The following is a 27,972-nucleotide window of genomic DNA, read 5'->3' as shown; positions in this document are numbered from 1 at the left end:
GCTGTAACAGCGCTGTGGGCTCTTTTCCCCAATTCAACTCGTATTTGTTGAATAGAAAAATTAAAACTAATAGCTTGTTACAGCTTCAACAAGCCTTTATTTATTTATTTGATTTTTTCTTGCGGTAATGGGGATGGAACTAAAGGCTATTATTCTACCTTGAGTTCCACCTGCGGCCAGGCAAGATTTCCAGGAGGAAGTCCCATCCAGCCTTCTCCTCTGAGCTCTAGGCCTGAATTGAATATCTCAAGCCAGGCGTGGTGGTCCACACACTTGTAATCCCAGTGCCTGGGAGGCTGAGACAGGAGGATTACAGGTTCAGCCTCAGCAAGCAGAGACTCTTAGCAACCTAGGGAAACCCCATTTCAAAATAAAAATAAAATAGCTGGGTGTGGTGGTGCACGCTTGTAACCCCAGCGCTGGGGAGGCTGAGACAGGAGGATCGCACAGATTCAAAGCCAGCCTCAGCTACTTAGTGAGATCTGTTTCCAAATAAAGTACAAAATAAAAATAAAATAGGGCTGGGGGTATAGCTTGGAGGTAGAATGCCCTGAGTTCAATTCCCAGTACTGGAAAAAAAAAAAAAAAAAAAAGAATGACTTGGTCATTTGCAGGGTCGTGATGAGGCCTTTACTATCTTCTAATAAGTATCTCTTTTGTTTAAACTATTAGAGGACAGCTGACAGTACTCAAGGACACTGATATTTTGTTTAAACCATTTGTAGGTGGGACGACTCACGGCACACAGGATCACTCTGTGCGACCTCCGTCCTCTAGATGTAGGAGGAAAGTGTAGAAACCAGACAGGAGCCGGGCGCGTTCTGGAGGCTGAGACCGGAGGATTGCGGTTCGCGGACAGCCTCAGCTACTTAGGGCCTCTGCAACTCAGTGAGACCCCATATCAAAGAATAAAAAAAAATAGGGCAGGGGGTGTGGCTCGGAGGTTGAATGCTCCTGGGTTTCATCCCCAGACCCGCAAAAAAAAAGAGAAAGTCCCTTATAAGAAAAGAGCCCTGCACGCCCCAAAACGTCTCTGAGTCGGCCGCATTCTCCCTTGAACATGTATTTCCTACTTTCCTAAATAAACCTGCGCCTATGTCTCTGACTGGCGCTGCCGTTAGTCAAGGATTCTGAGGTACTGAGTTCTTCACCCCGACACTCTGACCAACCAACAGATCTCTCTCTCTCTGCCTGAGGATCCCTAGGTTGAATAATTAACAGCTCAAGGTATTTTGTGAGTTTACAGGTTGGTCAGCTGGCTCTCGTGCGTGTTCTCTATTGTCTGATCAATAGATTACCTATGAAGCTAGTTAACGGTTCTCAGGGTAAACAGAAACGCCAGTAAATCCCGGAATCCTGGAACGAACACTCCTGGTTAAGGAGTAAAATTCTGCAACAGGCTTCCAAATTAAAGCTCCGTTTTCCTTGTTCTCTCTTTATGTCTCCTTTTATTCCTTCTGGCCTGCCTCATCCCTGCATCCATGCGGAACCCCCTCCGAACCATTCCTTCACGATATGCAGTGGTCTTTTCAAAAGTAAATCTGCTTAGGCTCAAAACTTGCTCGTAGGCTTGGTGTGGTGGTGAACGCTTGTAATCCCGGTACTTGGGAGGACCGCAGGTTGACAGCCAGCCTCAGTTACTTAGTGAGGTCTTCTGCAATTTAGACCCTGTTTCAAAATAAAGAATTAAAAAGAGGGCTGAGGCCGGGTGTGGTGGGACACGCTTGTAATCCTCATACTTGGGAGGCGGAGACAGGAGGATCATGCAGGTTCTAAGCCAGCCGCGCTGGCTTAAGAGACCCTGTTTCCAAATAAAAATATATATAAAAAAATAGGTCTGGGAGTGTAGCCCGGAGGTAGAAGGGCTTCCAGGAACCCCAGTACCACCAAAAAAAAAAAAAAAAAAAAGAGAGAGGGCTGAGGGTGTAGCTTGGAGGTAGTTTCCCTGGTTTCAATCCCTGGTACCAAAAAACAACGGAACACTTGATTCTACTCCAGTTCACTTTGAGCTCCCAGAGGCTGCCAGCCCTACCCAACGACACCTGCGCCCATTACTTCCTAAGGAAAGCCTGGCCGATGTGATCAGGCCCTGTGCCATTGGCTAGGAGCTAGTATCTCTTACAACACAATGTCTGGCACATAGAGTTTGCTGTTTATTTATTTATTTTTTGGTACTGGGGTCGAACCCAGGGGCATTCTACCTCCAAACTACACACCCAGCCCTACTTTATTTTTATTTCGAAAAAGGATCTGGCTAAACTGATGAGTCTCAAATACTTGCCGAGTGACTCCTCCAACCTGCGGTCCTCCCGTCTCAGCCTCCCAAGGGCTGGGATCGCGAGCGTGCGCCGCCACGCCCGGCTCATCTATAACTCTGAGTGGCCAAGAGGACAGAGAGCCTCCAAAGAGCCGCGGACGACGCGAGGGACGGCCCCGGAGGCCCGGGCCCCGCGGTCGCCAGGCTCCGGACTCCCCGCCGCAGCCCCGCCCGGCCCCGCCCCCCGGAGCCGGCGAGGGAGGGGCCCAGAGGGCGGTGACGCGACAGCCGCGGGCCGGTGATTGGCCGCCCGGGCGCGCCGCCCCGGGGGCGTGTCCGCGCGCGCTGATTGGCTGCCGCGGGCGGCTGGGCGGGCCCGGGCGGCGGCGGGACGGCGGCGGCGGCGGCGGCGGCATGGGTCCTCGCTGCCGGCCTCGCTGAGCGCGTGGCTGCCCGCGGCGGGCCGCAGAGCCGGCGGCAGGAGGGCGCCCCGGGGAGCCCGGCGGCCGCCGCCATGCAGGAGAGCTTCGGCTGCGTCGTGGCCAACCGCTTCCACCAGCTGCTGGACGACGAGTCCGACCCGTTCGACGTCCTGCGCGAGCTGGCCGGCCGCGGCCGCAGGAGCCCCGCCGGGCCCCCGAAGCCCGGGCCCGCCCGCAGGGAGCCGCCGCGGGAGCGCCGGGGCCGCCCGGGGCCCGCCCAGCCGCCGGCCGGTACGCGGCGGGTCCGAGCCCGCGGGGGCCGGGAGGAGGGGCCCCGCCAGTTCGGGTCCCCGGGGCCCGGCGGGGAGACGTCCAGGGCGCCCACGAGGGCCAGAGTCAGGTCCCGGGCAGGAGGCCCGCGGGACGCAGAGTGCGGCTGGAGAGCTGGACGCGCGCGGCAGAGGGAGGGATCTGTCTGTATTCTGTTACTCTTACTCAGATAAGTCTAATGAAAGTGAGGGAATCGAGCAAGGCTGGACTTTTATGTTTTTCTTAACAAGTGAATATACGCACTCTTTTAGGAGAGCGTGAACTACAGTCAGTGCTGTTAATATGTTGATTTTTTAGCCTTATTTAGAGTTGGAAATTATTTTTATAATTTTTTTTTTTTTTTGGTGGTACTGGGGGTGGAACCCAGGGGCTTTCTACCTCCGGGCTATGCTCCTAGACCTTTTGTATTTTATTTGGAAACAGGGTCTCACTAAGTTGCTGAGAGCCTCACTCAGTAGCTGAGGCTGGCTTCGAACCTGTGCGATCCTCCTGTCTCAGCCTCCCAAGCGCGGGGATTACAGGTGTGCGCCACCACAGCCGGCCTTTATGAAAATTTTAATCCCAAAATGTGTTAGTTTAAGCGAAGACCCCAGTTTTCTGCTGTTCACGCCTGGTGTCTCTATGCAAAGTTTATATCTATAAACGCACTGTGACGTTTCTCTTTCTAAATGTAAATGGTACGAACTGGATTGCAGCCTGTTTCTTTTAGCTGACATTGTAATTAGTGTGTCCGTAATTTTGTCAGTTTGCAGGATAGGCAGTCTGGCTTTTGAGACCTATCTGTGGTTAGAATGGAAATGTGGTCATTGTAGTTCAAGTATGCCTAGTTTCGGAGCGGACATTTCATTCATTGCCATTACTGTGGTTACTGCATTACATTTATAATGGACGTTAGAAACCTACTCAGACTCCTGTTAGCCCTAAATTGATAGGGACTCTATTTTTATGCACTCATAAATTTTTAGTTTGAATGATATAAGTAAATGCTCAGCATAAACATCAAACATGTTTGACATGTAATAGAAACATTTATTAATCTCAAAAAACATGGAAGTCATAAGATTTCTCTATGGAAATATAGGTGTTTTTAGTATCTTGGGCTCTTCTTTAGCGATGTGCATGAATCTTGCCCAATACATTCATTCTTGAGTCATCAGAGCTCAAGTCTGTTTGATGGGAAATCTCACTGTAATTCTTCCTGTATTTGTATTCTGTTAGATAAGTAGGCAGAGTGCAGGGGCTAGCTCTTTATTGGAAAAGGCTGGTGAAATGCAGTGCTAGCATTACCTACTTGGAGTTGCTGATTCGGCAGAGAAAAACAAGTGAGGTTCAATTGCAGTCTTGATCTCTTAGAACTCAGTTGTGGGGGGAAATCAGTCACTGATTATCTTTGTGGTTTTGGTTTAGAGGGAAAATGAGTATTTGTAGGGTATTGGTAAATTAGGTGAATAAGTAGTCAATTGTATTTTACAATTTTCATTTTATACCCAAACTTCGGGAGAGACTTTACTATAAAGTATGTGGTAAATGCCATGTTCAGTTTAGATTTGCTGAATTCCAAATTTAATGGATGCAAGTAAAAGGTAAGTTGGAACTGGTGTGGTGGTGCACCCTTGTAATCCCAGTACTTGGGAGGCTAAGACAGGAGGAGCATATATTTGAATCCAGCCTCAGCAATTAAGGCCCTCTACAACTTAGACCGCTAACAAATTAAAAAAAAAAATAATAATAAAGGTGGGAGTAGTTCAGAGGTAGAATGCCCATAGGTTCAATCCCCAGTAACACACATACACACACCAAAAAAAAAAAAAAAAAAAAAAAAGAGGAAGCAGAAAATAGATGGGTTAAGCACACAAATAATTCTGTAGTTAAATGGCGGTAAGTTTTTTTTTTTTTTTAACTACGGGTTATAAACAGGAAATCTGAGGCTGTACAAAATATTTGTTTATATTTGTATGGTGCTGGGTATTGAACCCAGGGACGTTCTACCTCCCATCTACACCCCCAGCCCTACTTTTTATTCTTGATTTTGAAACAGGGTCTCACTGAGCTGCAGAGAACCCAAGTAGCTGAGGGTGTTCGTGAACCACAATCCTCCTGTCTCAGCCTCCCAAATGCTGGGATTATAAACGTGCGCCACCACGCCCGGTTCAAAAAAAAATTTGTTTTGAGGGTCTGCGGATAGATCCCAGGTATATTTGACCTCCGAGCTACGCCCCCAACCTTATTTTTTATTCTTTATTTTGAAACACGGTCTCACTAAATTACCGAGTGCCTCACTAAGTAGCTGACACTGTCTGTGAACCAGGATCCTCCCGTCTCAGCCTCCCAAATGCTGGGATTACAAGCGTGTGCAGCCACGCCTGGCCTAAAATATATATATTGTTTTACAGAGGAAAAATATCAGAAATTCTTGTTACTGCTGACAAATATGATGACTGAAGTCGAGAGTCGATTTTTAAAAATTTTAACATTGCAGTCTGGCATGATGGCACATGCCTGTAATACATCTCAGTACTTGGGAGGCTGAGAAGAGGATTGTAGGTTCAAGGCCAGCGTCAGGAACTTAGGGATGGCCCCAGCAACTTAGGGATACTCTTTCAAAAAAACTGGGCATAGTGGCACAGGCTTGTAATCCCAGCATTCTGGAGACTGGAATCGGGAGGCTGAGACCGGAAGATCGTAGTTCACGGCCAGTCTCAGCTACTTAGTGAGGCCCTGTTTCAAAAAATAAAGAAGCCGGGTGAGGTGGCACACGCTTGTAATTCCCGCGCTTGGGAGGCAGAGACAGGAGGATCGCACAGGTTCTAAGCCAGCCGCGCTGGCTTAAGAGACCCTGTTTCCAAATAAAAATATATATAAAAAATAGATCTGGGAGTGTAGCCCAGAGGTAGAAGGGCTTCCAGGAACCCCAGTACCACCAAAAATAAATAATAATAATAATAATAATAATAATAATAATAATAATAATAATGATAAATAGGGCAGAGGGTGTAGCTCAGAGGTAGAATGCCCCTGTGTTTCATCCTCAGTATTGCAAAACAAAAAACAGCTGGGTGTGGTGGCGCATGCTTGTAATCCCAGTACTTGGGAGGCTGAGACAGGAGGATCGCAGGTTTCCGGTCAGCCTCAGCTACTTGTGAAGCTCTCTGCAACTTATTGAGACCCTGTTTCAAATAAAATCATAAAAAATGGAGCTGTAGGTGTAGCTCAGAGGTAGAATTCCCCAGAGTTCAACCCTCAGTACTGAAAAAAAAAAAGCAGGAGGCTCCAGGTTCGCGGCCAGCCTCAGCTACTTAGTGAGGCCCTCCGCAACTCAGTGAGACCCTGTTTCAAAATAAAGAACAAGAAATAGGGCTGGGGGTGTACCTTAGAGGTAGAATGCCCCTGGGCTCAATCCCCAGTACCACAAGAAAAAAAAGATAATTCAATGTTACTTAATTTTTATGATGACCTTTTCCCTTCTCTTCAGATAACCAGTTTTCATCTCTTGGCAGTGCATGTTCTGTGATGCACTGCTTATGAGAACATCTTTCCCATGTCTAAACATGTCTCAGGCTTAGATTGTGACTTCACCAGAGGATGCAAATTGGACTTACACTTGATCTTGGCCAAAAGGCCAAGAAGCGATGGCAAACTGGATTTAAATAATTTTAGGTATGGGAAATTAAAGCATGGCAGATTGAACTTAACTTTTTTTCACACATAAATAATTTAAAAGTAGTAAGTTGCATAGTTTTGTTTTAGTGATGTCATCACAGACATGATTTTTGCCTTAAAATAAGTCCAGATATTTACTTGTGTCCAAGCTATAACATTTAGGTAGGAAACATTGTGAGAAAATGCCAAAATATGTATGTGTGTGTATTTCTTTTTTTAATTAAGCATGTACTATGTCTTTATTAACCATATGCTACATATCAGAAAATGCAGTTAAGAAAAATAATTCCAACCAGATGTGATGGGGCACCCTTGTAATCCTAGTACTTAGGCAGCTAATATAGGAGGATCACAGGTTCAAGGCCAGCCTCAGCAACTGAGACCACATTTCAAAAAATAAAGAATAAGCCGGGTGTGGTGGCGCACGCTTGTAATCCCAGCATTTGGGAGGCTGAGACAGAAGGATCTCGGTTCACAGACAGCCTCAGCTACTTAGGCCCTCTGCAACTCGGTGAGACCCTGTTTCAAAATAAAGAAGAAAATACAGGGCTGTGGGTCTAACTTGGAGGTAGAATGCCCCTGAGTTCCATCCCCAGTACTGCAAAGTAATAAATAATAAAAAAAAGGGTTGCAGGTGTAGTTTGGAGGTCAACTGCCCCTGGGTTCCATCCTTAGTACTACAAAAAAAAAAAAAAGAAGAAGAAGAAGAAAGAAAGAAAGAAAGAAAGAAAGAAAGAAAGAAAAGAAAGCATCAAAACTAGAGGGCAGCACTGGGTGTGGTGGCGCACACCTGTAATTCCAGTATTTGGGAGGCTGAGTCAACAGGATTGCAGGTTCAAGAACAGCCTCAGCAAGTAGTGATACTCTAATCAACCTAGTGAGACCCTGCTTCAAAACAAAGCATATAAAAAGGAGCTGAGGGTGTAGGTCTTAGGTAGAATGTCCCTGGGTTCAACCCCTACCACATACGCGTGCGCACACACACGTATACACTTGCAGAAGTAGACTCTAGGTAACAGAAGTGTCAGCACCTTTTTTTTCTCTGAAATTTTCCAGGCTTCCTGAATGTTCCAATGACTTTGATTTCTAGAAAACTGAAACTTAGAAGTCCCTCCAGGTTCCATTGTGCTCCTGCAGATGTTGTGTTCCAGCGCTTTCCTTGGTTTCCTCCTGGCAGGCCAGAAGCATGCTCCGAGAAGAGGGGAACAGCAAGGGTGCAGTGACAGCCGGGGCCCAGAGGTGACGCTGGAGCGAGCAGAGCGGAGACCCTACAGGGAGCATCGTCCCCACGAGACCGAGACCGAGCGGCAGGCCGACCTCACCACCGAGAAGTTCACAGACGACAAGTGCGCGCTGGGTCCTCGGGAGCGTGGGGAGCTGCGGGGTTTGCAGGACGCGCTAGCCTTAGAGACCTTCCTGTGGTGGCTGTTCTAGGAATATTTTACCAATGTGAGACGCACGTATTGGGACATGTGAAGGGTCTTCCATTCATCTCATGCGTGATCTTATGTCTTAGTTCAGGAAATGATTGTACAATTTAAAGTGAATTGTGAGCCAGGCGTGGTGGCACACGCTTGTAATCCCCGCGCTTGGTAGGCTGAGACAGGAGGATCGCACAGGTGCAAAGCCAGTCTCAGCTACTTAATGAGTCCCTCAGCAACTCAGTGAAACCCTGTGTCCAAATAAAGTGTAAAATAGATCTGGGAGGATAGCCCGGAGGTAGAAGAGCCCCTGGGTTTCACCCCAGTACCACAAAAAAAAAAAAAAAAAGAAAAAGAAACAGGTGAAACAGGTGAATCGTGAGCCAGGCGCGGTGGCAAAGCTTGTAATCCCAGCATTTGGGAGCCTGAGACAGGAGGGAGGATCGCAGTTCAAGAACAGCCTCAGCTACTTAGGCCCTTTGCGACTCAGTGAGACCTTGTTTCAAAATAGAGAATAAAAATGGGGCTGGGGGTGTAGCTCAGAGGTAGAATGCCCCTGGGTTCCATCCCCAGTACTGAAAAAAAGGGGGGAATTGCGGAGTGAGGGTGTAGAGTGTTCACCTAACATGAGTGAGTCCCTGGGTTCAGTCCCCAGCATAGATTATATACACAGATAGATAACTGAAAAGTACTCATAAAAAATTACACAGCAGAGTATTGAATTTGTTAACATTCTTTTGAAGTTCTAGTGTAGGGAGCTAATTTGGGGCAAGGGATATACTTATGGCTTTAATTTAGCATTACTAATTCAGACTCTTGAACATACTTGAGCAGGGTGTAAACCCACAGTCAGGACAATAGGCTGCCGTGATACAGTGTGAAGACGCCTCCTGTGCTGTGTAAGCTCTTGTTCGCGTACGTTCTCTAGCAAGCGCTCTGGCGTGGGAGCTGTGGGGCAGGTGTGTGCCGGCACCGAGTTTAGCCGCGCAGGCGAAGCCCACATCCACACAGTGCCGCTTGTGTGTCTTAGGCTTAGCGCCAGCAAGATTGCGGTCCAGACTTTGTAGCATAGTTTAAATAGAAAGAACTGGTGAGCCATATTTAAAGGAAAACATTGTCATCTCTTACCCCTAGTCCCCACAAGGGATTGGCTCCAGGATCCCCAGGGGTTCCATAGTCTGTGGATTCACAGATCCACACATCCTCTGTCTTTTTTTTTTCCCCCTGTGGTACTAGGGATTGAACTCAGGAGCATCCTACCTCTGAGCTGCACTCCCAGTTCTCCTTTGTTTTTATTTTTATTTTTTGTGGTACTGGGGATGGAACCCAGGGGCATTCTACCTCCGAGCTACGCCCCCCAGCCCTATTGTTTATTCTTTATTTTGAAACAGGGCTCACTGAGTTGCAGAGGGCCTCTCTAAGTAACTGAGGCTGGCTGTGACCCAGGATCCTCCTGTCTCAGCCTCCCGAATGCTGGGATTACAAGCGTGCCCACCACGCCCAGCTGTTTTTATTTTTGAAATGGTCTCTCTAATCAGGCATGGTGGTGGACACTTCTAATCCTAGCATTTGGGAGGCTGAGACAGGAGGATCGTTGTTCGCGGACAGCCTCAGCTACTTAGTGAGGCCCTCTGCTACTACTCAGTGAGACCCTGTTTCAAAATAGAGAATAAAAAATAGGCTGGGTGTAGCTCAGAGGTGGAATGCCCCTGGGTTCCATCCCCAGTACAAAAAAAAAATTGGTCTTCCTAGATTGCTGAGAGTATCAGTACTTGCTAAGGCTGTCCTCATACCTGTGATCCTCCCGTTCCAGCCTCCCAAGTGCCGGAATACTGGTATGTGCCACCACACGTGGTCCTCCTTTATACATTTAGATAAGTACAGTATCTCCGGCAGTGAGAATGCTGTGGCAATAATTGTTTCCTTACATTGTTTAGTGAATAACGCCCAAAATGGTCTGTCTAGATTCAGTACAGATGCAGTGTTGTTGTTTTGCAGTGCTGGGGATTGAACCTGGGTCATTCTACCTCTGAGCTACACTCCAACCTATTTTACTAAGTTTATTATTATTATTATTTTTGGTGATGAGAATTGAACCCAGAGGCATTCTCCCTCCGAGCTATAGCTCCACCTAGGAGGTTGTAATGCCAGGGTCTCAGTGAGTCGCAGCAGACCTCACTAAGTAGCTGAGGCCGGCCGTCAACCTGTGATCCTTTGTCTCCGCCTCCCAGTACTGGGATTTCAAGCATGTGCCACCATGCCCAGCCTTTTCTGAATATTTTGGATCAGAGGTTGGTTGACTGCAGAGATTGAGGACCTGACTGGAACCCAGGGTGTGGAGGGCTGACTGTACAGAGAAGCTAGAAGACTACAAGAGCGCTAAATGTCAGAGGGGCATTGTCCCCAGAGTCCTGCGGCTGCCGACTGCATTTAGTATCTTGGCATAGGTTTCAACCTAAGAACATGGCTGTTTGGAACTATGCTCCAGTGTCTATTAAACATACTCCCCCGGGAAAAGTGTAGCAGAAAGTGGCTGCGAGCGAGAGGGCGGCGCTGCGTTCCCTCCGCAGGTCTTGTTTACCAGCCGGTCAATGCAGAGCCCCAGGTGCCGCGGCTCACTGCGGGGGAGAAGGGTTAGACAGGCTTCATCACATCACCATCGTTTGCTGTGTAATGGTCTCCGTCTGCCTGCTGTGGTGAAAAGATTCTTGGATTAGAGCTATTTAATTTTGGGAAATGTCTACACTTTTTTCCTTCAGAGATTGATTTCTGTGGAAATAAAATTGTTCAGATGCTATTTTTTTAGTAGTAAGAGTACGTAGCCTTTAAAAAAGGTGAAATAGATCTTTGTGACATGAAAAGCTGTCTAGTAAGTGAAATAATGCACATACGTAAGGGGGAGAGACGGAATTATGGAAAGAGACTTCTTTTTTTTTCCTTTAAAATGATTTCCGATTTCTAGGGAAGTTGGAAGGATGACGGGAAGGATTCCCGTCTGAGGGTTAAGAGTGCCTGTGGAGTGCGCGCGGCGTACGCAGTACAGGCTCAGGGTGACCCCCAAGCCGCCCTCTCCAACATGCTGTAGCCGTAGCGTCTTCCCAGAGTTTTTCCTCAGAGAGGCTTCAGACCTTTGATCCAGCTCTGTACTTTTATCCATCTCTTCCTAGATCCACTGACAGGTTTGATCGAGACAGACCCCTCAGAGGACGAGGAGGCCCAAGAGGGGGCCTGCGAGGCCGGGGCAGAGGTGGTCCTGGGAGCCGAGCGTTTGACACTTTTGACCAGAGAGGGAAACAAGATTTTGAAAGATACAGTGGGAATGAAAAAATGTAAGTTCTTTATAAGTGCTGTTTTTTTTTTTTAAGATTTGGCAGTACACGTTTGGAATATGTTATTATATGTTCATAGTTGTTAGTATGCTGTTTTTCTTATGGAAGGTGATCCCAGAATATTTTTGTGTGTTGGTACTGGGATTGAGCCCAGGGACATTTTACCTCTGAGCAGTACCTCTACATCATTTTATTTTTATTTGGAAATAAGATCTTGCTAAGTTTCTGAGAGCCTCATTAAGTAGCTGAGGCTGGCCACGAACCTGTGATCCTCCTGTCTCAGCCCCCCACGTACTAGGATTACAGGCGCAGGCCACCATGCCTGGCTCCAGGATCTCTTTTATAATCACCTTTTTCTGATTTGGAAATTGCCTGGAGAATAGCTTCTGGCTTAAGGGAATATTCTTTCTTTCTCTAGAGCAGTCAGAACTGAGGATGGCATGGGTGGATGTGGAGTTCGCACCTGGGGATCAGTTAAAGATACCAGGTAAGGTGGAAATGTGCCCTCTAAGGGCTGCAGAGCTGTGGGACTCTCTGGCTGTCCTCCCCCCTCCTTCCCACCCCCTCTCCTTCCCTCCCCCCTCTCCCTCCCTCCCTCCCCCTCTCCATCTCTCCCCCTCTCTCCTTCTTTCCCTCTCTCCCCTCTCTCCCTCTCTCCCCTCTCTCCCTCTCTCTTCTCTCTCTTTCTCTCTCATACCTAGACCTGAGATTTAGCCGGGACATAACTTTTTTTGTAATGCCAGGGATTGAACCAAGGGGCATTCTGCCTTCCAGCCAACATGCCCAGCCCATTTTAACTTTTCGTTTTGAGACAGGGTCTTGAAACGTTGCTGAGGGTCTGGCTAGGCTGATGAGGCTGACCTTGAACCTGGGATCTTCCTGTCTCACCCTTCCAAGTACTGAGATTACAGTGTGCATCACCAAGCCTGGCAGGACATAACTTTTTAAAACAACATTTCTGTATTGCATTTAAATTTGAAACTGCTATAAGAGGTCTATTTTATTTATTTATTATTTTTTGTGTGTGGTATTGGGGGTTGAACCCAGGGCATTCTCCCTCCAAGATACACCTCTAGCCCTAGTTTTTAGTCTTTATTTGGAAACATGGTCTCACTGAGTTGCGGAGGTCCTTTAAGTAGCTGAAGCTGTCCGTGAACCGCGATCCTCCTGTCTCAGCCTCCTGAATGCTGGGAGAGACTGATTTCTTAATAAATCGAGTGTTTTGACAGCGTGAAGGCAGCAGAGGGCAGCAAAGTTGTGCACTTTTGATCAGCGAGGGGAAGGTGGAGTTGAGCCTACCATGGGCGATGTGCTCTTCACGGCCTGAGGCCCAGGGCTTCCAGGTGCCGTATGGTTTAGCTGTAGCTTAGTATTCCCGTTTGAAAACACTGGATCAATAACTGGAATTGAGGACGAGATGCTTTAAACGGACATGACTGAGCCACTCCCAGGGTTGGCATTGGCTTACGTCAGTAGTTTGGCAGTATCTGTTGAAATAGAATTTTTCATGCGTAGTAATTTATAAAGTATAACCAAGCTGGGCATGGTAGCTCATGCTTGTAATCCCAGGAGGAAGATGACAGGTTCGCGGCCAGCCTCAACTACTCAGTGAGACCTTGTTTCAAAATAAAGGATAAAAAACAGGGCTGAGGCTGTAGCTCAAGGTAGAATGAATGCACTTGAGTTCATTCCCTGGTACCAAAAGAAAGTGTTTTGTTGACAATTGTAATAGACACCCATGAACGCAACTTTCAGTAGAGCTGCCTCCCAGCTTGTATGGTGAAGAGCAAGGCAGTCCTGTGTTGTTATCAAGTAATATTTGATGGAAATGTGCTCCCTGTTAGAGACCGGCTAAGTGTGAAGCCTGATTAAACGTGAGGCAGGTAGCTGAGCTGTGGCTTGCAACATCTTTGTGTAGAGCATACGTACACAAACAGGCGTTTTCTGCACTGCACTGGCGTAACTGAAGCCACACTATAGACATCTGGAGGTGTATCTTTTCTTCTAATGAATCCAGCACTGGTGATTTTAACTCAAGAACTTTATCAAGCTGGTCATGGTGGCACATGCCTATAAACTCAGTACTTGGGAAACTGAGATGGAGGATTGCAGGTTTGTGGGGTTAGATCTCAGAGGTAGAATACACAAAAAAAATTAGCCAAATTGTTGCTGATTTTGAGACTCATTTTGTAGTTTGGGTCATATAGTACTCTAAGAGTTGTAAGCAGAAGGTAAGTTTTATGTTTCTTTAAAGAATAATTCAAGCCGGGCGTGGTGGCGCACGCTTGTAATCCCCGCGCTTGGGAGGCGGAGACAGGAGGATTGCGCAGGTTCGAAGCCAGCCGTGCTGGTGTAAGAGACCCTGTTTCAAAAATATAAAATAGGTCTGGGAGTGTAGCCCGGAGGTAGAAGGGCTCCCAGGAACCCCAGTACCACCAAAAAAAAAAAAAAAAGAATAATTCAGGTCAGCCAGGCGTGGTGGCGTGTGCCCGTCATCCCAGTACTTGCGGGGCTGAGACTGGAGGAGTGCAAGTCTGAGTCCAGCCTCAGCAAGTTAGTAAGGGTAGCCTCAGTGACGGATTGTGACTCTGTTTGAAAATTAAAAATAAAATAGGTCTTGGGGAGGCAGGGTGTGGTGGTGCACGCTTGTAATCCCGGTGCTTGGGAGGCTGAGGCGGGGATCGCACAGGTTCAAAGCCAGCCTCAGCTACTTAGTGAGACCCTGTTTCCAAATAAAAATATAATATAGGTCTAGGAGTGTACCCCGGAGGTTGAAAGCCTCTGGGTTCCACCCCCAGTACCACCCAAAAAAAAAAAAAAAAGGTCTTAGGGTATAGCTCAGAGGTAGAATGACCTTGGATTTCAACCTCTAGTACTTTAAAAAAAAGAAAAGGAAGGAAAAAATTCAGGTCAACACAAGGGGGTAATCTGTGATTTTCTTTTCTGTAAAATCGGTAGTTAATTGCTCAAGTTTAAGAACACTGATTTTTGAGCCAAGTGTGGTGGCGCACATGCTTATAATCCCCGCACTTGAGAGGCTGAGACAGGAGGATCACAGGTTTGCAGCCAGCCTCAGCTACTTAATGAGGCCCTCTGCAACTTAGTGAGACCCTGTTTCAAAATAAGAAAATTGGGCTGGGGATTTAACTCAGGTAGAATGCCCCTGGGTTCAAGCGCCAGTACTCCTCCCCAACCCCAGACGCACAAAGATTTTTTTTTTTTTTTTTTTTGGCGGTACTGGGGATTTTACTCAGGGCATTCTACCTCTGAGCTACTCCCCTAGCCCATTTTTTTAATTCTTTATTTTGAAGCAGGATGTCACTCACTAAGTTGCAGAGGGTCTCACTTAAGTAGCTGAGGCTGGCCGCAAACCTGAAATCCTCCTGTCTCAGCAAAGAGATCATTTAACTTGAAAAAGGTCTGTTGTATTGTGATAGCTCAGCTTAGGTGAACAACAACAACAACAACAAAAATCCTTATTTGTAAAGCCCGATTGAATCTTTCCTGAACTAGGATGCTGGATTCTGGATGTAGACTGTAAGACATTTCTAATGAATCTATTGACTAATTTTAGCAGTTTACTGGAAGTGAAAATTTTCTTTTGCTGAAACTTTTTTAAAGTATTGTTCAAGTTGACTGATGTTAAAATAAAAAGGAAAAATTAACGTCATGTGAATTAAGATTCAAATAATTTTTTCTCATGCTATCATTTCTTTTCTTTCTTTCCTTTTTTTTTTTTTTGTGGTGCTGGGGATTGAACCCAGGGGTATTCTACCTCTGATCTACACCCCCAGCCCTATTTTTTATTCATTATTTGAAGCAGGGTCTCCCTGAGTTGCAGAGGGCCTCACTAAGTAGCTGAGGCTGGCTGTGAACCACGATCCTCCTGTCTCAGCCTCCCAGATGCTGGGATTGCAAGTGTGCGCCACCACACCCAGATCATGCTGTCATTTCGTGTGTGTGTGTGTGTGTGTGTGTGTGTGTGTGTGTGTGTGTGTGCGCGCGCGCGTGTGATGTGTATGGCACTGGGAATTGAACCCAGGGCATTCTATCTCTGAGTTACACCCCCAACCCTATTTTTTATTCTTTATTTTGAAACAGGATCTCACTTAGTCGTGGCAGGTCTCACTAGGTAGCTAAGGCTGTCCTCAAACCGCAGTCCTCCTGTCTGAGCCTCCCAAGTACTGGGGTTGGGAGTGCGCACCGGCACGCCCGGCTCTGATCTGTTCTTGTGTCTGTCTGGTTAGTGTTCTGAGACCTTGCTTTCTAGCACTGGTACTGTACCATTGTTTGAAATCGTACTTGCTAGTTTTTGTGGGATCTGTGTTTACTTTATTGCTGTTTTAGAAAAGTTTTACATGGCATAATTTTATTTTTTTTAATTTAAAATTTTTATTTAATATTTGGGGGAAAGTACTAGGGGTTAAACCCAGAGGGAATTTTACCTCCGAGTTACATTCCCAGCCCTCGGGTCTGTGTTTTGGCAGCACTGGGGATTGAACCCAGGGCCATCCTACTTCTGACCTATACTTCCAGCCCTATTTTATTTTATTTATTTATTTATTTATTTATTTATTTATTTATTTATTTATTTATTTATTTGTGGTACTGGGGATTGAACCGCAGGGCATTCTACTTCCAAGCTATATCCCCAGCCCTATTTCTTTTTATTCTTTGTTTTGAAGCAAGGTCTCACTAAGTTGCAGGAGGCCTCACTAGTGGCTGAGGCTGTCTGCGAACCTGTGATCCTCCTGTCTCTGCCTTCCATGTATTGGGATTGCAGACCTACACCACCATACCTGGCCTATACCTTTTATTTTTAAAAACAATTTACAGTTTTATTTTAGTTTTGGTTTGTTCATGGAAACTTCCATTTATTAAGGAACTTTTGGCATTTCTGAAGTCATTTTTATGGGTAAGCAGCCCCAAACGTTTCTTTCTCTTGCCGTGGGTACCTGTGTGTATCTGTCCTTCCTTATAGAGTATGTCTTAAGGAAAAGGACGCAACTGTGCCTTCTCTGTGCACATATGTGAGAGTGCTCGTGTGCATATTTGGTGACAGGCGGGTGCTTGTGTGTTTCAGTGAGGCGGAGCTGCCAGCCCCCATGGAGCTGACCTCAGGGCCGGAGGAGTCCCAGGGCACGCTGGAAGAGGACTCGCCGGCCAGGTAGGGTGTTCCGCTCAGCCTGCCCCCTGGGCAGAGGTCTTGGTGATGTCTAAGAGCTCAGCCCTTGTCATTTTACAGAGGGCTCATCTTGTTAATGTGTTAATGACTAATGATCAAACTAATAAGTTCAAGTTATTTAGTGAAAAAAAATTTTTTTGTGGTACTGGGGATTGAATTTGGAGACATTCTACCTCTGAGCTACACACCCAGCCCTAATTTTTTTTTTTTTTTTGTGGGGATTGAACCCAGGGGCCTTCTACCTCCGAGCTACCACCTCCAGCCCTATATTTTATTTATTTATTTATTTATTTATTTATTTATTATTTATTTATTTATTTAATTTATTTTGGGTAGTACTGGGGGTGCAACCCAGGGGCTTTTCTACCCCTGGGCTATATTCCCAGACCTATTTGATATTTTATTTGGAAACAGGGTCTCACTAAATTGCTGAGAGCGTCACTAAGTAGCTGAGGCTGGCTTCGAACCTGTGTGATCCTCCTGTCTCAGCCTCACAACTGCGGGGATTACAAGCGTGCCCACCACGCCTGGCCAGCCCTATAGTTTTATTTCTTTATTTTGAAACACTCTCACTTCAGAGGGTCTCACTAAGTAGCTAAGGCTGGCCACAAACCTGTAATCCTCCTGTCTTAGCCTCCCAAGTACTGGGATTACAAGTATATACCACCACTTCAGGCTTTAGTAAAAAAAATTTTTTTTTTCAGCCAGGTGTAGTGGCGCACGCTTGTAATCCCCGCGCTTGTGAGGCGGAGACAGGAGGATCACGCTGGTTCGAAGCCAGCCTTACTGGCTTAAGAGACCCTGTTTCCAAAAAATATATAAAATAGGTCTGGAAGTATAGCCCTGGAGGTAGAAGGGTTTCCAGAAACCCCAGTACCACAAAAAAAAGTTGGTTTTTTTGTTTTGTTTTGTTTTTGTTTTTTTGCAGGTCTGGGGATGGAATCTAGGGGCATTAGATCTCCAAGCCACACCCTCTGCCCAATTTTTTTATTCTTAATTTAGAAACAGGTCTTACTAAGTTGCTGAGGCTGTCCGCAAACCAGAATCCTCTTGTCTCAGCCTCCTGAATGCTGGGATTACAAGCAGTAAAAAATTTTAATGATAATTAATGGGCTAAATTCAAGTGTTCTATTCACTGCCCATAATATCTATTTTTTCTGGTGTGTGTGTGTGTGTGTGTGTGTGTGTGTGTGTGTGTGTGTGTGTGTGTTACTGAGGATTGAACCCAGGGGCACTCTACCTTCAAACTATACTTCCAGCTTTTTTTTTTTTTTCAGTACTGAGGATGGAACCCAGGTGCATTCTACCTCTGAGCCACACCCCCAGTCCTATTTTTTATTCTTTATTTTGAAGCAGGGTCTCACTTTGCAGAGGGCCTCACTAAGTAGCTGAAGCTGTCCGTGAACCGCGATCCTCCTGTCTCTGCCTCCCGAATGCTGGGATTACAGGCGTGCACCACTACACCCAGCTCACCTCCAGATTTTTAAATTTTGAAATAGGGTCTCACTGGCCTCTAAGTACTGGGATCATAGGCATGCGCCTCCATGCTCAGCACACACCAGTTTTCTTCCTTTCTCCCTCCTTCCCGCTCTCCCTTTCTTTTTATCTCTCTCTCTCGGTTTTTTTTTTTTTTTTTTTTTTTTTGTGGTACTGGAGGTTGAACCTAAGGTATTCTACCTCTAAGCCACACCTCCGACCCTATTTTACTTGTATTTTGCAACAGGGTCTAGTTAAGTTGCCGAGGGTCTCGCTACTTGCTGAGGCTGTCCTGCATCCTGTGCTTCTTCCGTGTTGGCCTCCCTAGCCCTGGGGTGACAGGGTTCTCCACCCTGGCGGCGGCCACCACTCTCCTCTCACCGCCAGCTCCCTGTCTGTCTCTGGTGTCTGCTGAGCCTTTGCCCACCTGCCCTCGCCCCCACGGAGCCGAGGCCCCTGGCCCGCTGTGCTCGTGCCCGCGGCTTCTTGTTGCGCCTTGCCGGACTCCTGAGCCGGCCTCCTCTTGGCCTCCACCCTCTGCCGAGCGCTGCAGGTCACACGCAGGGTACAGGAGCCTCTGGATGTTACTGGCCACAGCGTGGCTACGCAGCAGCATGGGCTTTCTATGAGGTCAGCAGGAGGCTGGCCGTGAAACCGGATCCTCCTGTCTCAGCCTCCCCAGAACTGGGCTACACATGTGCACCACCGTGCCTGGTAAACTTTAGCATTTAAATGATGACACAGAGAGAAGAACAATAAAACCTTCTCACCATTGTCAAAGGCCCCAAGGTGAGGCTGCCAGCACTCGGTGTGGTGAGAACAAGCGTGGGAATCCGCGGCAGCGCCGGAGCTATTCTGGGTGAACCCGTAAGAAAGCATGCTTAGCCGGGCGTGGGGACGCAGCTTGGAACCTCTGCTTGGGAGGCTGAGACAGGAGGGTCGCAGATTCAAAGCCCGCCTCAGCTACTGAGTGAGGCTCTCCACAACTAGTGAGACCCTGTTTCCAAATAAAGTATAAAATAGGTCTGGGAGCGTAGCCCGGGGATAGAAAGCCCCTGGGTTCCACCCCCGGGACCACAAAAAATGAAAGAGAACATGCTCAGCCTGACGGCTGTGGGCGCGGCCTGGAGGGCTCTGCAAAGAAGTGCTATGTTTTCTTTTTCTCGTTAATGAGGCTGTTTACCAGACTCTGCATTTGCTTATTTTTTTTAATTTTTATGTATTCATTTTCATGGTACTGGGAATTGAACTCAGAGGCATTCTACCTTTGAACTACACCCCAGCCTGATTCTTTATTTCTTATTTGGAAACAAGGTCTCACTGGGTTGATGAGTCTCGCTACTTGCTGAGGCTGCCCTCGAGCTTGCGATCCTCCTGTCTCAGCCTGCCGAGCACTGGGATTGCGAGCGTGCGCCACCTCGCCCGGCCACCGGACTCTGCATTATGACCCGCTACTCAGTCTGCCCTCAGCTTCCTGCGGCGTGTCCACAGTGCCTCGCGGCTTCCGCACTTGGCTCGTGTTGTCTGTGTGGCCGTCTGGAGGGAGAGGCCGTGGCGAGGTCATTGCAGCCAGTTCCCACATCCCACAGACGGATTCCAGCAGACAGGAGGGTCCTCAGTTGGCAGTGATAGCGTAAAACGCTGAAAATAAATACGGAAGCCCATCATTCAAAGGTTTTCGTACCTTATTTACCGTTGAGATGCAGTACCACGGACGCATGTTAAAGTCAGCCGGGCGTGGTGGTGCACACTTGTAATCCCCGCTTGGGAGGCGGAGATTGGAGGATCGCGGCTCATGGACATCCTCAACTACTTAGCAAGACCCTGTTTCAAAAAATAAAAAAGGAGCCGGGTGTGGTGGCGCACGCTTGTAATCCCAGTACTTGGGAGGCTGAGACAGGAGGATTGCGGCTTAAGGCCAGCCTCAGCTACTTGGTGAGGCCCTCAGTAACTCAGGCCCTGTTTCAAAATAATAAAAAATGGGGCTGGGGGTAGAGCTTGGAGGTACAATACCCCGGGTTCCATCCCCAGTACCACACATAAAAAAAGAAATATGTTAAACTAGTGGTCATAACTTTTTCTTTTATAAAATAGGCATTTTAGCCCCATTAAAAATTGTTTTTCGTAATTATGCATGTTTAGAGTTACTGAGATGGAAGTAGAAGAAGAAACTCAAGTTCAAGAGATGACTTTAGACGAATGGAAAAGTCTTCAGGAGCAGACCAGACCAAAGCCCGAGTTTAACATCCGGAGGCCAGAGTCCACCGTCCCTTCAAAGGCAGTGGTGATCCACAGGTCCAGATGCAGAGACGACGTAAGCACTGACGGCGCGTTGTACCTGGGGTGCTCTCTGCTTTACCGTGTGGAAACGGAGTGGACTCCAGTTGTTTTGAAAAGGGAACGGTAGTAGTTAGCATTCCACTTTCTGCTTAAGAGGAATCAGAGAATGACTGAAACAGGATGGTTCTTTTTTTAATTTCTTTTTGCTGTACTGGGACTGGAACCCAGGGGCATTCTACGTCTACACCCCCAGCCCTATTTTTATTCTTTATTTTGAAACAGGGTCTCACTGAGTTGCAGAGGGCCTCACTAAGTAGCTGAGGCTGTCTGTGAACCGCGATCCTTCTGTCTCAGCCTCCCAAATGGAGGGATGGCAAGGGTGCGCCACCAAGCCCAGCTAAACATGTTTTGACACCAAAGTAGAAACAGTGTATTTTCTGCTCACCTGGGAGCTGCCTGCGCAGACACCTGTTAAGTGTGTGTGTATGCGTGCGCATGTGTGTGTGTGTGTGTGTGTGTGTGTGTGTGTAAGATACTAGGGGTGGAACCCAGGGGCTTTCTGCCTCTGGGCTATACTCCCAGACCTATTTTCTATTTTATTTGGAAACAGGGTCTCACTAAGTTGCTGAGAGCCTCACTAAGTAGCTGAGGCTGGCTTCGAACCTGTGCGATCCTCCTGTCTCAGCCTCCCAAGCGCGGGGATTACAAGCGTGCGCCACCACGCCCGGCTATTTTTAAAAATTTTAATCTTCTAAGGGAGAGGTAGAATGCCATTTCAAGGGATAACTTCACATGATTAGGTTACTGCTGTCTGGTTAAATGGTAGTTGAGTGTAGTGTGGGTTTTTTTGGTACTGGGGATTGAACCCAGGGAAATTCTACTTGTAAGCTCCACCTCCAGCCCTTACCCTTTTTCTGTGTGCTAGGCCTTGTACCTCCAAGCTACCCCCAGCCCTCTTTCCTTTTTTTGGGAAGCAGGGCCTCACTGAGTTGAGGGAGCCTCACTCAGTTGCCGAGGCTGTCCCGTCCCAGCCTCCCATGCACTGGGTTGCAGGCGTGCTCCACACGCCCAGCTGAGGAGCAGAGGTCGCAGCAGCCTCGCTCCCTCTCCTCACCGCGGACCACGGTCCCGGGCGGCCTGACGGCGCAGTCTGACCTCGCTCCAGCATCCAGCCTTGCTGTGAGGCCTGCAGGGATCCCTGGTGTTGTAAAGACTGATTTCCTGGTTTCTACTCAGCTCCCTGTCCGACGCCTCAGGCTGTAGAGGGACACGTTGCGGGGACGCGCGCTGCAGTTGTTGCCAGGCTGACCGCTGGCCGCCCAGTACTAAGCTTGAGGCGCACCGGAGCAGTCCCGTTGCGGGGTTAGTTGGCGTCTCCCGCAGCCACCCTCGGCTGTGCGCCCGGCAGACTTGCTTGCCGGGTGCTGCTCTCGACCTTCGTTGGGAGCTCAGGATGCTGCGGAGGTCGTCTCTGTTCCTGCCGGCTCTCTGTCCCCGTGACAAGTTACAAGGAAAGGCTCATGTTGGCCCAGCGTCTGGGCCTGTAGCAGAGTGGGACATCCTGACAGAAGTGTGTGGCGGAGGAGGCTGTGCCTCACGGTGGCCGGGGAGCAGGGAGGGGAGGGCCTTGGGTCCCAGGACCTGCAGGGCTCGCCCGCTGCCCAGTTCCGTCCACTCGGCTGCACCTCGCCAGGCCACTCTTCCTGATAGTGCCCCCGAGGACCACGTCTGTGGGCTCGGTTAGGAGCCACAGCGTCGCAGACGCGGTCCTCACGTGTGCACTGGTGTCCCCTTTGGGTACTTTGAGAGGGTCCTTTATGGTCCATACCTCCTCTGCCTTCCCGTTTTGGTCAGGCCAGGCTGTAGGAGGTCTTACTAACACATTTTGAGATGTTCCAGAGAAGTGGCTTTTTACAGACAAGCAGAGCCTGACTCGCAGAAGCCCCCGTGAGGGGTCTGGTAAGCCTGCTGGCTGCTTGGCTGTTTGTCCACTTTCTTGGTTCTGTTCTGTTTGGACAAATAAAGCTTTGAAACAGCTGCGCTGTCAAGCTGTGAAACATGTAGCTGACATTTCAGGTAAAAATAGAAGCTTCTTCCTCAGTCAACGTCAGACTCATCCGCCTGGCTCCAGAGGCCTGCTAGAGTCCGTGAAGCAGCTGGGGTGTGGAGTCAGAGGCCCATCATCAGCACCCATCAGGTGCCTTTGGTCCTCGATCATCTTATGGCATTGTGGATTCTAGCTGGGGATTGTTCTTAAAAAAAGCAAGCGGGCGTGGCGGCACACGCTTGTAATCCCAGCACTTGGGAGGCAGAGACAGGAGGATCGCGGTTCTAGAACAGCCTTTTGCAACTTAGTGAGACCGGGTTTCAAAATAAAAAATAGGGAGGTCAAATGCCCCTGGGTTCCATCCCCAGACCTGCAAAAAAATAAATTAAAAAAAGAATTAAAAAGAAAATAGGGCTGGGGTGTCTCTTGGAGGTAGAATGCCCCTGGGTTCCATCCCCAATGTCGCACACACACACACACACACAGATGGTGAGGCCATTGGTGGACTCTGCTCTCCATACCAGAAGGGGCAAAAGCCCTGAAGCAGTACCTCATGTTTGCTTGAGTTTTGTAGTCTGCAGTTTGTAGTCTGTAGTTTGTTGAGTTCTGTAGTCAGGTGGAAGTGAGCACCTGTAAGGAGCACGGCGTCACCTGCTGGCCTGGCCGGGCCCGGCGGCACGCAGAGGGCCCTCGGCCGCAGGGGCAGCTCGGTGCCACGGTGGGAGACGCTTGTCCAAGGACAGCCCGCAAGTCCTGGAGGCGGCTGTGCACATTTGTCTGACGCTGTAACTGTTGCAGATGGTGAAGGACGACCAGGATGACGATTCCCATGTTTTCCGGAAAGCCACCAATGACATCACATCGCAGCTGGAGATTAATTTTGGTAACCTGCCTCGCCCTGGACGTGGAGCCAGAGGCGGCACCCGGGGAGGCCGGGGAAGGGTCAGGAGAACAGAGAACTACGGGCCTCGAGCAGCAGTGGCGGTGAGTGGTGACTTGCGAGGGTGCTGCGCTCCTCCTGGGGGGCCGGTCCCTGGGCTCTGCACTTGCCTTTCTGGCCAGGGTGCCGTGGCTGCGGGATGGGTGGCAGCCAGACGCGGGCCCTCCTCTAGCTGCCCCGCCTCCGCGGGGTCTGTGAGTCGCCTGGAACTGCAGAAGGTCACTCTAACGGCCTGGGACAGAGCTGCAGGCTTGAGACGGAAGCAGGCCAGCTGACAGGCCATCAGGGTGCAGGATCCCGTGGTGACCCTGCTGCCAACTGCCCGGTCCCACGCTGTCCTCTCACCGGGAGCTGCTCCTCCCTGGCCTTCGTGCCCCAAGCAGCCCCTTGTGGCCTCCTAGGCCAGTAGGGTTACTGAGTGTCCGCGCTCTAGTGGACAGAAACCACACCCGCGGTAGCAGTAGGGGCTTCGTAAGTGCTTTTGGAACCAACGTATGAACCCGTTTAGCTTCCAGCTGAGCTCTGTGGCCTGCCTGGGCTGTGCTCAGACACGTTCCTTGCTGCCGAATTCCCTTGAGTGTGGGACTAGTCCTGGAAGAGGTGCCTATAGTTTCTTTTTTTAACTTAAGCAAGAACAAAACGTGTTTGTTTCTGGGTACAGATGAGGCCAGTGTAAAACGAGAATGATTCTGGGAGGAGGAACTTGTGCCAGTCACCGGCGGCACTCTTGAGACTGAGGGCCCCTGGGCCGCTACAGCTCGCACGGGGCCGCCCCTCGGCTGCTGCCAGGGCACGATCACAGCTCATCCCAGGGAACTTGCTCTTCAGAAAACCTAGTCTGGCCAGGCATGGTGGTGCTTGAGAGGCTGAGCCAGGAGGATTGCAGGTTCAGGGCCAGCCTCGGCAACTAGCGAGACCTTGTCTCAGCATACAAAGTATAAAGGGCAGAACGCCCGGGGTCAGCCCCAGTCCCACACCAACAAGCCAACCTAGAGGTCTGTCCTGTGGCCGGGTCCCGCTCAGCCTTGTTGGTTTCTTTTGCCCCCTGCATCTCTGGTGCTCAGCATGTCATGTACATTTCTGGGCCTGTCATTTGTGGTAGGAAAGGGAAGCGGCCCCTGCTTGTGCGGAGAGGACGCGACGTCCTGGCAGCCGCCCCGCCTCGGCGCCTCCCTCACTGGGCCCGGCCCTGGCTCCTCCCTCCTCACCGGGTGCTGTGCTGGGATGGGTGGTGCAGTCAGCTTCACACCTGCTTCTCTTCTGCAGACACAAGATGTTGCTCCCAACCCAGACGACCCTGAGGACTTCCCCGCTCTGGCGTGAGCGTTTCCCGGGCAACCCGGAGCACCTATGAAGAGACTTTCCTCGCTGTGGGAAGAGAGTCAGACTCTAAGAACAATAGATGTTGCTTTTCCCGTGTCCTCTGTTGCACTTTTTTGGTTCGTGCTGTGTGGGAAGGACGGGTGTCTCCGAATGCTTGAGAGCAGATCCCCACCAGCGCGTTAGCCAGCACTTTCCGGGGTGAAGAGTAGTCACTATTTTTTATTTAAAGGATTCCAAATGAAGTTCAAGGACACTGTTAAAAACATGTACATATTGTATTGAGCCCTGCACAGAAGCCTGGGGAGCACAGCGAGCTGTAAAACAATCTCCAAGACCCGCTCAGGAGCCTGTCACCCCGGAAGCCGCGCTTAGAGCCTGCGCAGACTCCAGACGGCCTACCTGTAAATGCTACACTCCTGAAGTTTCTTGAGCTCCAGTAGTTAAACAGCCACCAGGCAGCCAGCCGTGGCCGCCACGCTGACAGACAAAGTGTTGATTTCCTCAGGGGCGGTTAAACTACCTCGTGGTTTCTGTGTACACACACCTCGGTGTATACATATACATGTGTACGCGCACACACTCGGTGTGTGTATATATATATATACATATGTGCATATTTACTGTTTGGGTGGTTTTTAGGATGAATATTAGATGTAAGATTTTAAAAATGATGTTATTTAACTCAAATGAAAAAGGTTCTCCTCGGGACGCCTGTGTACAGAAGCAGCCTTGTACATCACTTGTGTGTATTGGCCACCGTAAGCAAGCTTCTAACATGGGTGGCCTCCCGGTTTGAGCATTTCTTGTGGCTGTGGTGGAAGTTTGGGGTCAGGGGTCACGTCAGAGACACGTCCGGCCCCTTCACTGGGATAGTGGGTGAGGCTGGTCCTGGGTCTGGGCTTTCCCACTTTGTAGCACTGTCAAAGATGGCTTTAAACTGAAGCTAAGTGCAAATAAAGGTCAGTGACCCCTCCACTGTGTGTAGAAAACAATCCTGTTGGTACTAAAAGTCCTTTCAGCATGGTTTTTAGTGAGGAAACTGAACCTGAGTGACAGTCCTGGGTGTTGCTTTGGGTGACTGCCTGCGCTTGGTCTGAGTGAGGTGTGGGGCTGCGGGTGGGAACCGACTGGCATTCCTTTCCCTGGAGGAGGCAGGCGCCCCGCGGGTGGGTGTTGCTCGCGGCCTGGCCTGTGCCTTGCCCAGTGGGGCTGTAGCCGCTTGCTTTACCTTGCTTTGAAGACGGGCACTGCAGAGATCGTTTACGAGCCCGTCGCTGTAATACGAGTTGTTGTCACTTACCCCGCACGCTCCGCACGCCCGGCGGCCTCCGCCCTGGCACCGTCAAGGTGCGGCCCCTTTTCTGAGCCGGGGTTTTCTCCATGTCCTTTCTAGATTGGGCCGGAGAAGACACCAAAGCAAAAGCCGAGGGACCCTCCAGACCGGAGGCCCTCTTAGCTCCACACGAAAACTAGTGTCAGGCCCCAAAACTTTCTTGGAAAGTGAAGGTCAAGAAGTTTAACTTTAGCCGGGCGTAGCTTGTAATCCCAGCATTCGGGAGGCTGAGACTGGAGGATCGCGGTTCTCGGACAGCCTCAGCTACTTAGACCCTCTACAACTTAGACCCTGTTTCAAAATAAAGAAACAAACATAGGGCAGGGGATGTAGCGCAGAGGTTGAATGCCCCTAGGTTCCACCCCCAGACCTGCAAAAAATAAATAAAAAATAAATGAAAATAAAAAGACTTCACCGGACATGGTAGTGCACACTTGTAATCCCAGCATTTGGGATGCAGAGACCAGAGGATTGAAGTTCACAGACAGCCTCAGCTACTTAGCAAAGCCCTTCACAACTCAGACCCTGTTTCTAAAAATCCCAGCATTCAAGCCGGGCGTGGTGGCGCACGCTTGTAATCCCTGCGCTTGGGAGGCTGAGACAGGAGGATCACACAGGTTCGAAGCCAGCGTCTGCTACTTAGCTTCTCAGCAACTTAGACCCTGTTTCCAAATAAGATATAAAATAGGTCTTAGAGTATAGCCCAGAGGTAGAAAGCCTCTGGGTTCCACCCCCAGTGCCAAGAAAACCCAAAAAACAAACCAGCATTTGAGAGGCTGAGACCACAGGATTACGGTTCATGGCCAGCCTCAGCTACTTAGGCCCTCCGCAACTTTGTGAGACCTTGTTTCAAAATAAAGAATAAAACATAGGGCAGGGGTTGTAGCTTGGAGGTTGAATGCTCCTGGATTCCATCCCCAGACCCACAAAAAAAGACTAAAATAAAATAGGGCTGGGGGTGTATCTCAGAGATAGAATGTCCCTGGGTTCTATCCTTGGTAACACATACACACACACACACACACACACACACACACACACACAAGAAGAAGAAAGGGAGGGAGGGAGGGACTAAGGAAAGAAGAGTATCTTAACCTTTTGTTGCTGGACGGGGCAGCGCAGGCCTCTATTCCCAGTACTTGGGAGGCTGATACGGGAGGATCACGGGTTTGCCGCCAGCCTTAGCAACTCAGATTTTTTGTGGCCTAGAGAGAGACTATTTCAAAACAAAAATAGGGCTGAGGATGTGGCTTAGGAGTAGAACACCTGGATTAATTTCCATTAAAAAAAAAAAAAAGTAGCCGGGCGTGGTGGCGCACGCTTGTAATCCCTGCGCATGGGAGGCAGAGACAGGAGGATCATGCAGGTTCGAAGCCAACTGTGCACGCTGGCTTAGGAGACCCTGTTTCTAAATAAAAATATAAAATAGGTCTGGGAGTATTGCCCAGAGGTAGAAGGGCTTCCAGGAACCCCAGTTCCACCAAAAATAAATAAATAAAAATTTTAAAAAAGTAAAAACCTTTTGTTAGCCGGGCGTGGTGGCACACGCTTGCAATCCCAACATTTGGGAGGCTGAGCCTGGAGGATCATGGTTGGCGGACAGCCTCAGCTACTTAGTGAGGCCCTCTGCAACTTAGTGAGACCCTGTTTCAAGATAAAGAATAAAAAGTGAGATTGGGGATGTAGCTCGGCATTGGAATGCCCTGGGTTCCATCCCCAGACCTGCAAAAACAAAAAACAACAAAAAAAACTTTTGTTAAGCACAGATAAAACTTGAAAGCTTCCTGCGTGCGACCAATACCTACACTGACACCTCCCTCCTTCTGGGATATGTCGTCACCAGCTCCCCTCCCCCAAAGGCCCCTCTCTTGACACACAGGGTCCTCGCCCGAGGGGGCGCCCTGGGCACTGCGGTCTACACTTACTTGGACATCTGGGCACCTTTGCGGTCTGAGGGATGCCCTCTTCA

General features: G+C 49.0%; 1 protein-coding gene across 1 annotated transcript; it reads left to right on the top strand.

Annotated features, from left to right (window-relative positions):
- Positions 1-2,771: 2,771 nt before the first annotated feature.
- Positions 2,772-24,670, top strand: HABP4 (hyaluronan binding protein 4; the record flags this gene model as incomplete). Its single annotated transcript, XM_080709018.1, has 8 exons — positions 2,772-3,109; positions 7,821-8,015; positions 11,258-11,419; positions 11,838-11,906; positions 16,503-16,586; positions 20,223-20,394; positions 23,206-23,391; positions 24,614-24,670. 8 exons carry the CDS (start codon positions 2,772-2,774, stop codon positions 24,668-24,670), a joined length of 1,263 nt encoding a protein of 420 aa, XP_080565144.1.
- Positions 24,671-27,972: the final 3,302 nt, after the last annotated feature.

The sequence above is a fragment of the Muscardinus avellanarius genome (assembly GCF_963383645.1).
Source record: "Muscardinus avellanarius genome assembly, chromosome: 13".
NCBI lineage: Eukaryota > Metazoa > Chordata > Mammalia > Rodentia > Gliridae > Muscardinus > Muscardinus avellanarius.
The sequence above is the reverse complement of the archived record's forward strand: the minus strand, read 5'-3'. Positions and strand labels throughout refer to the sequence as shown.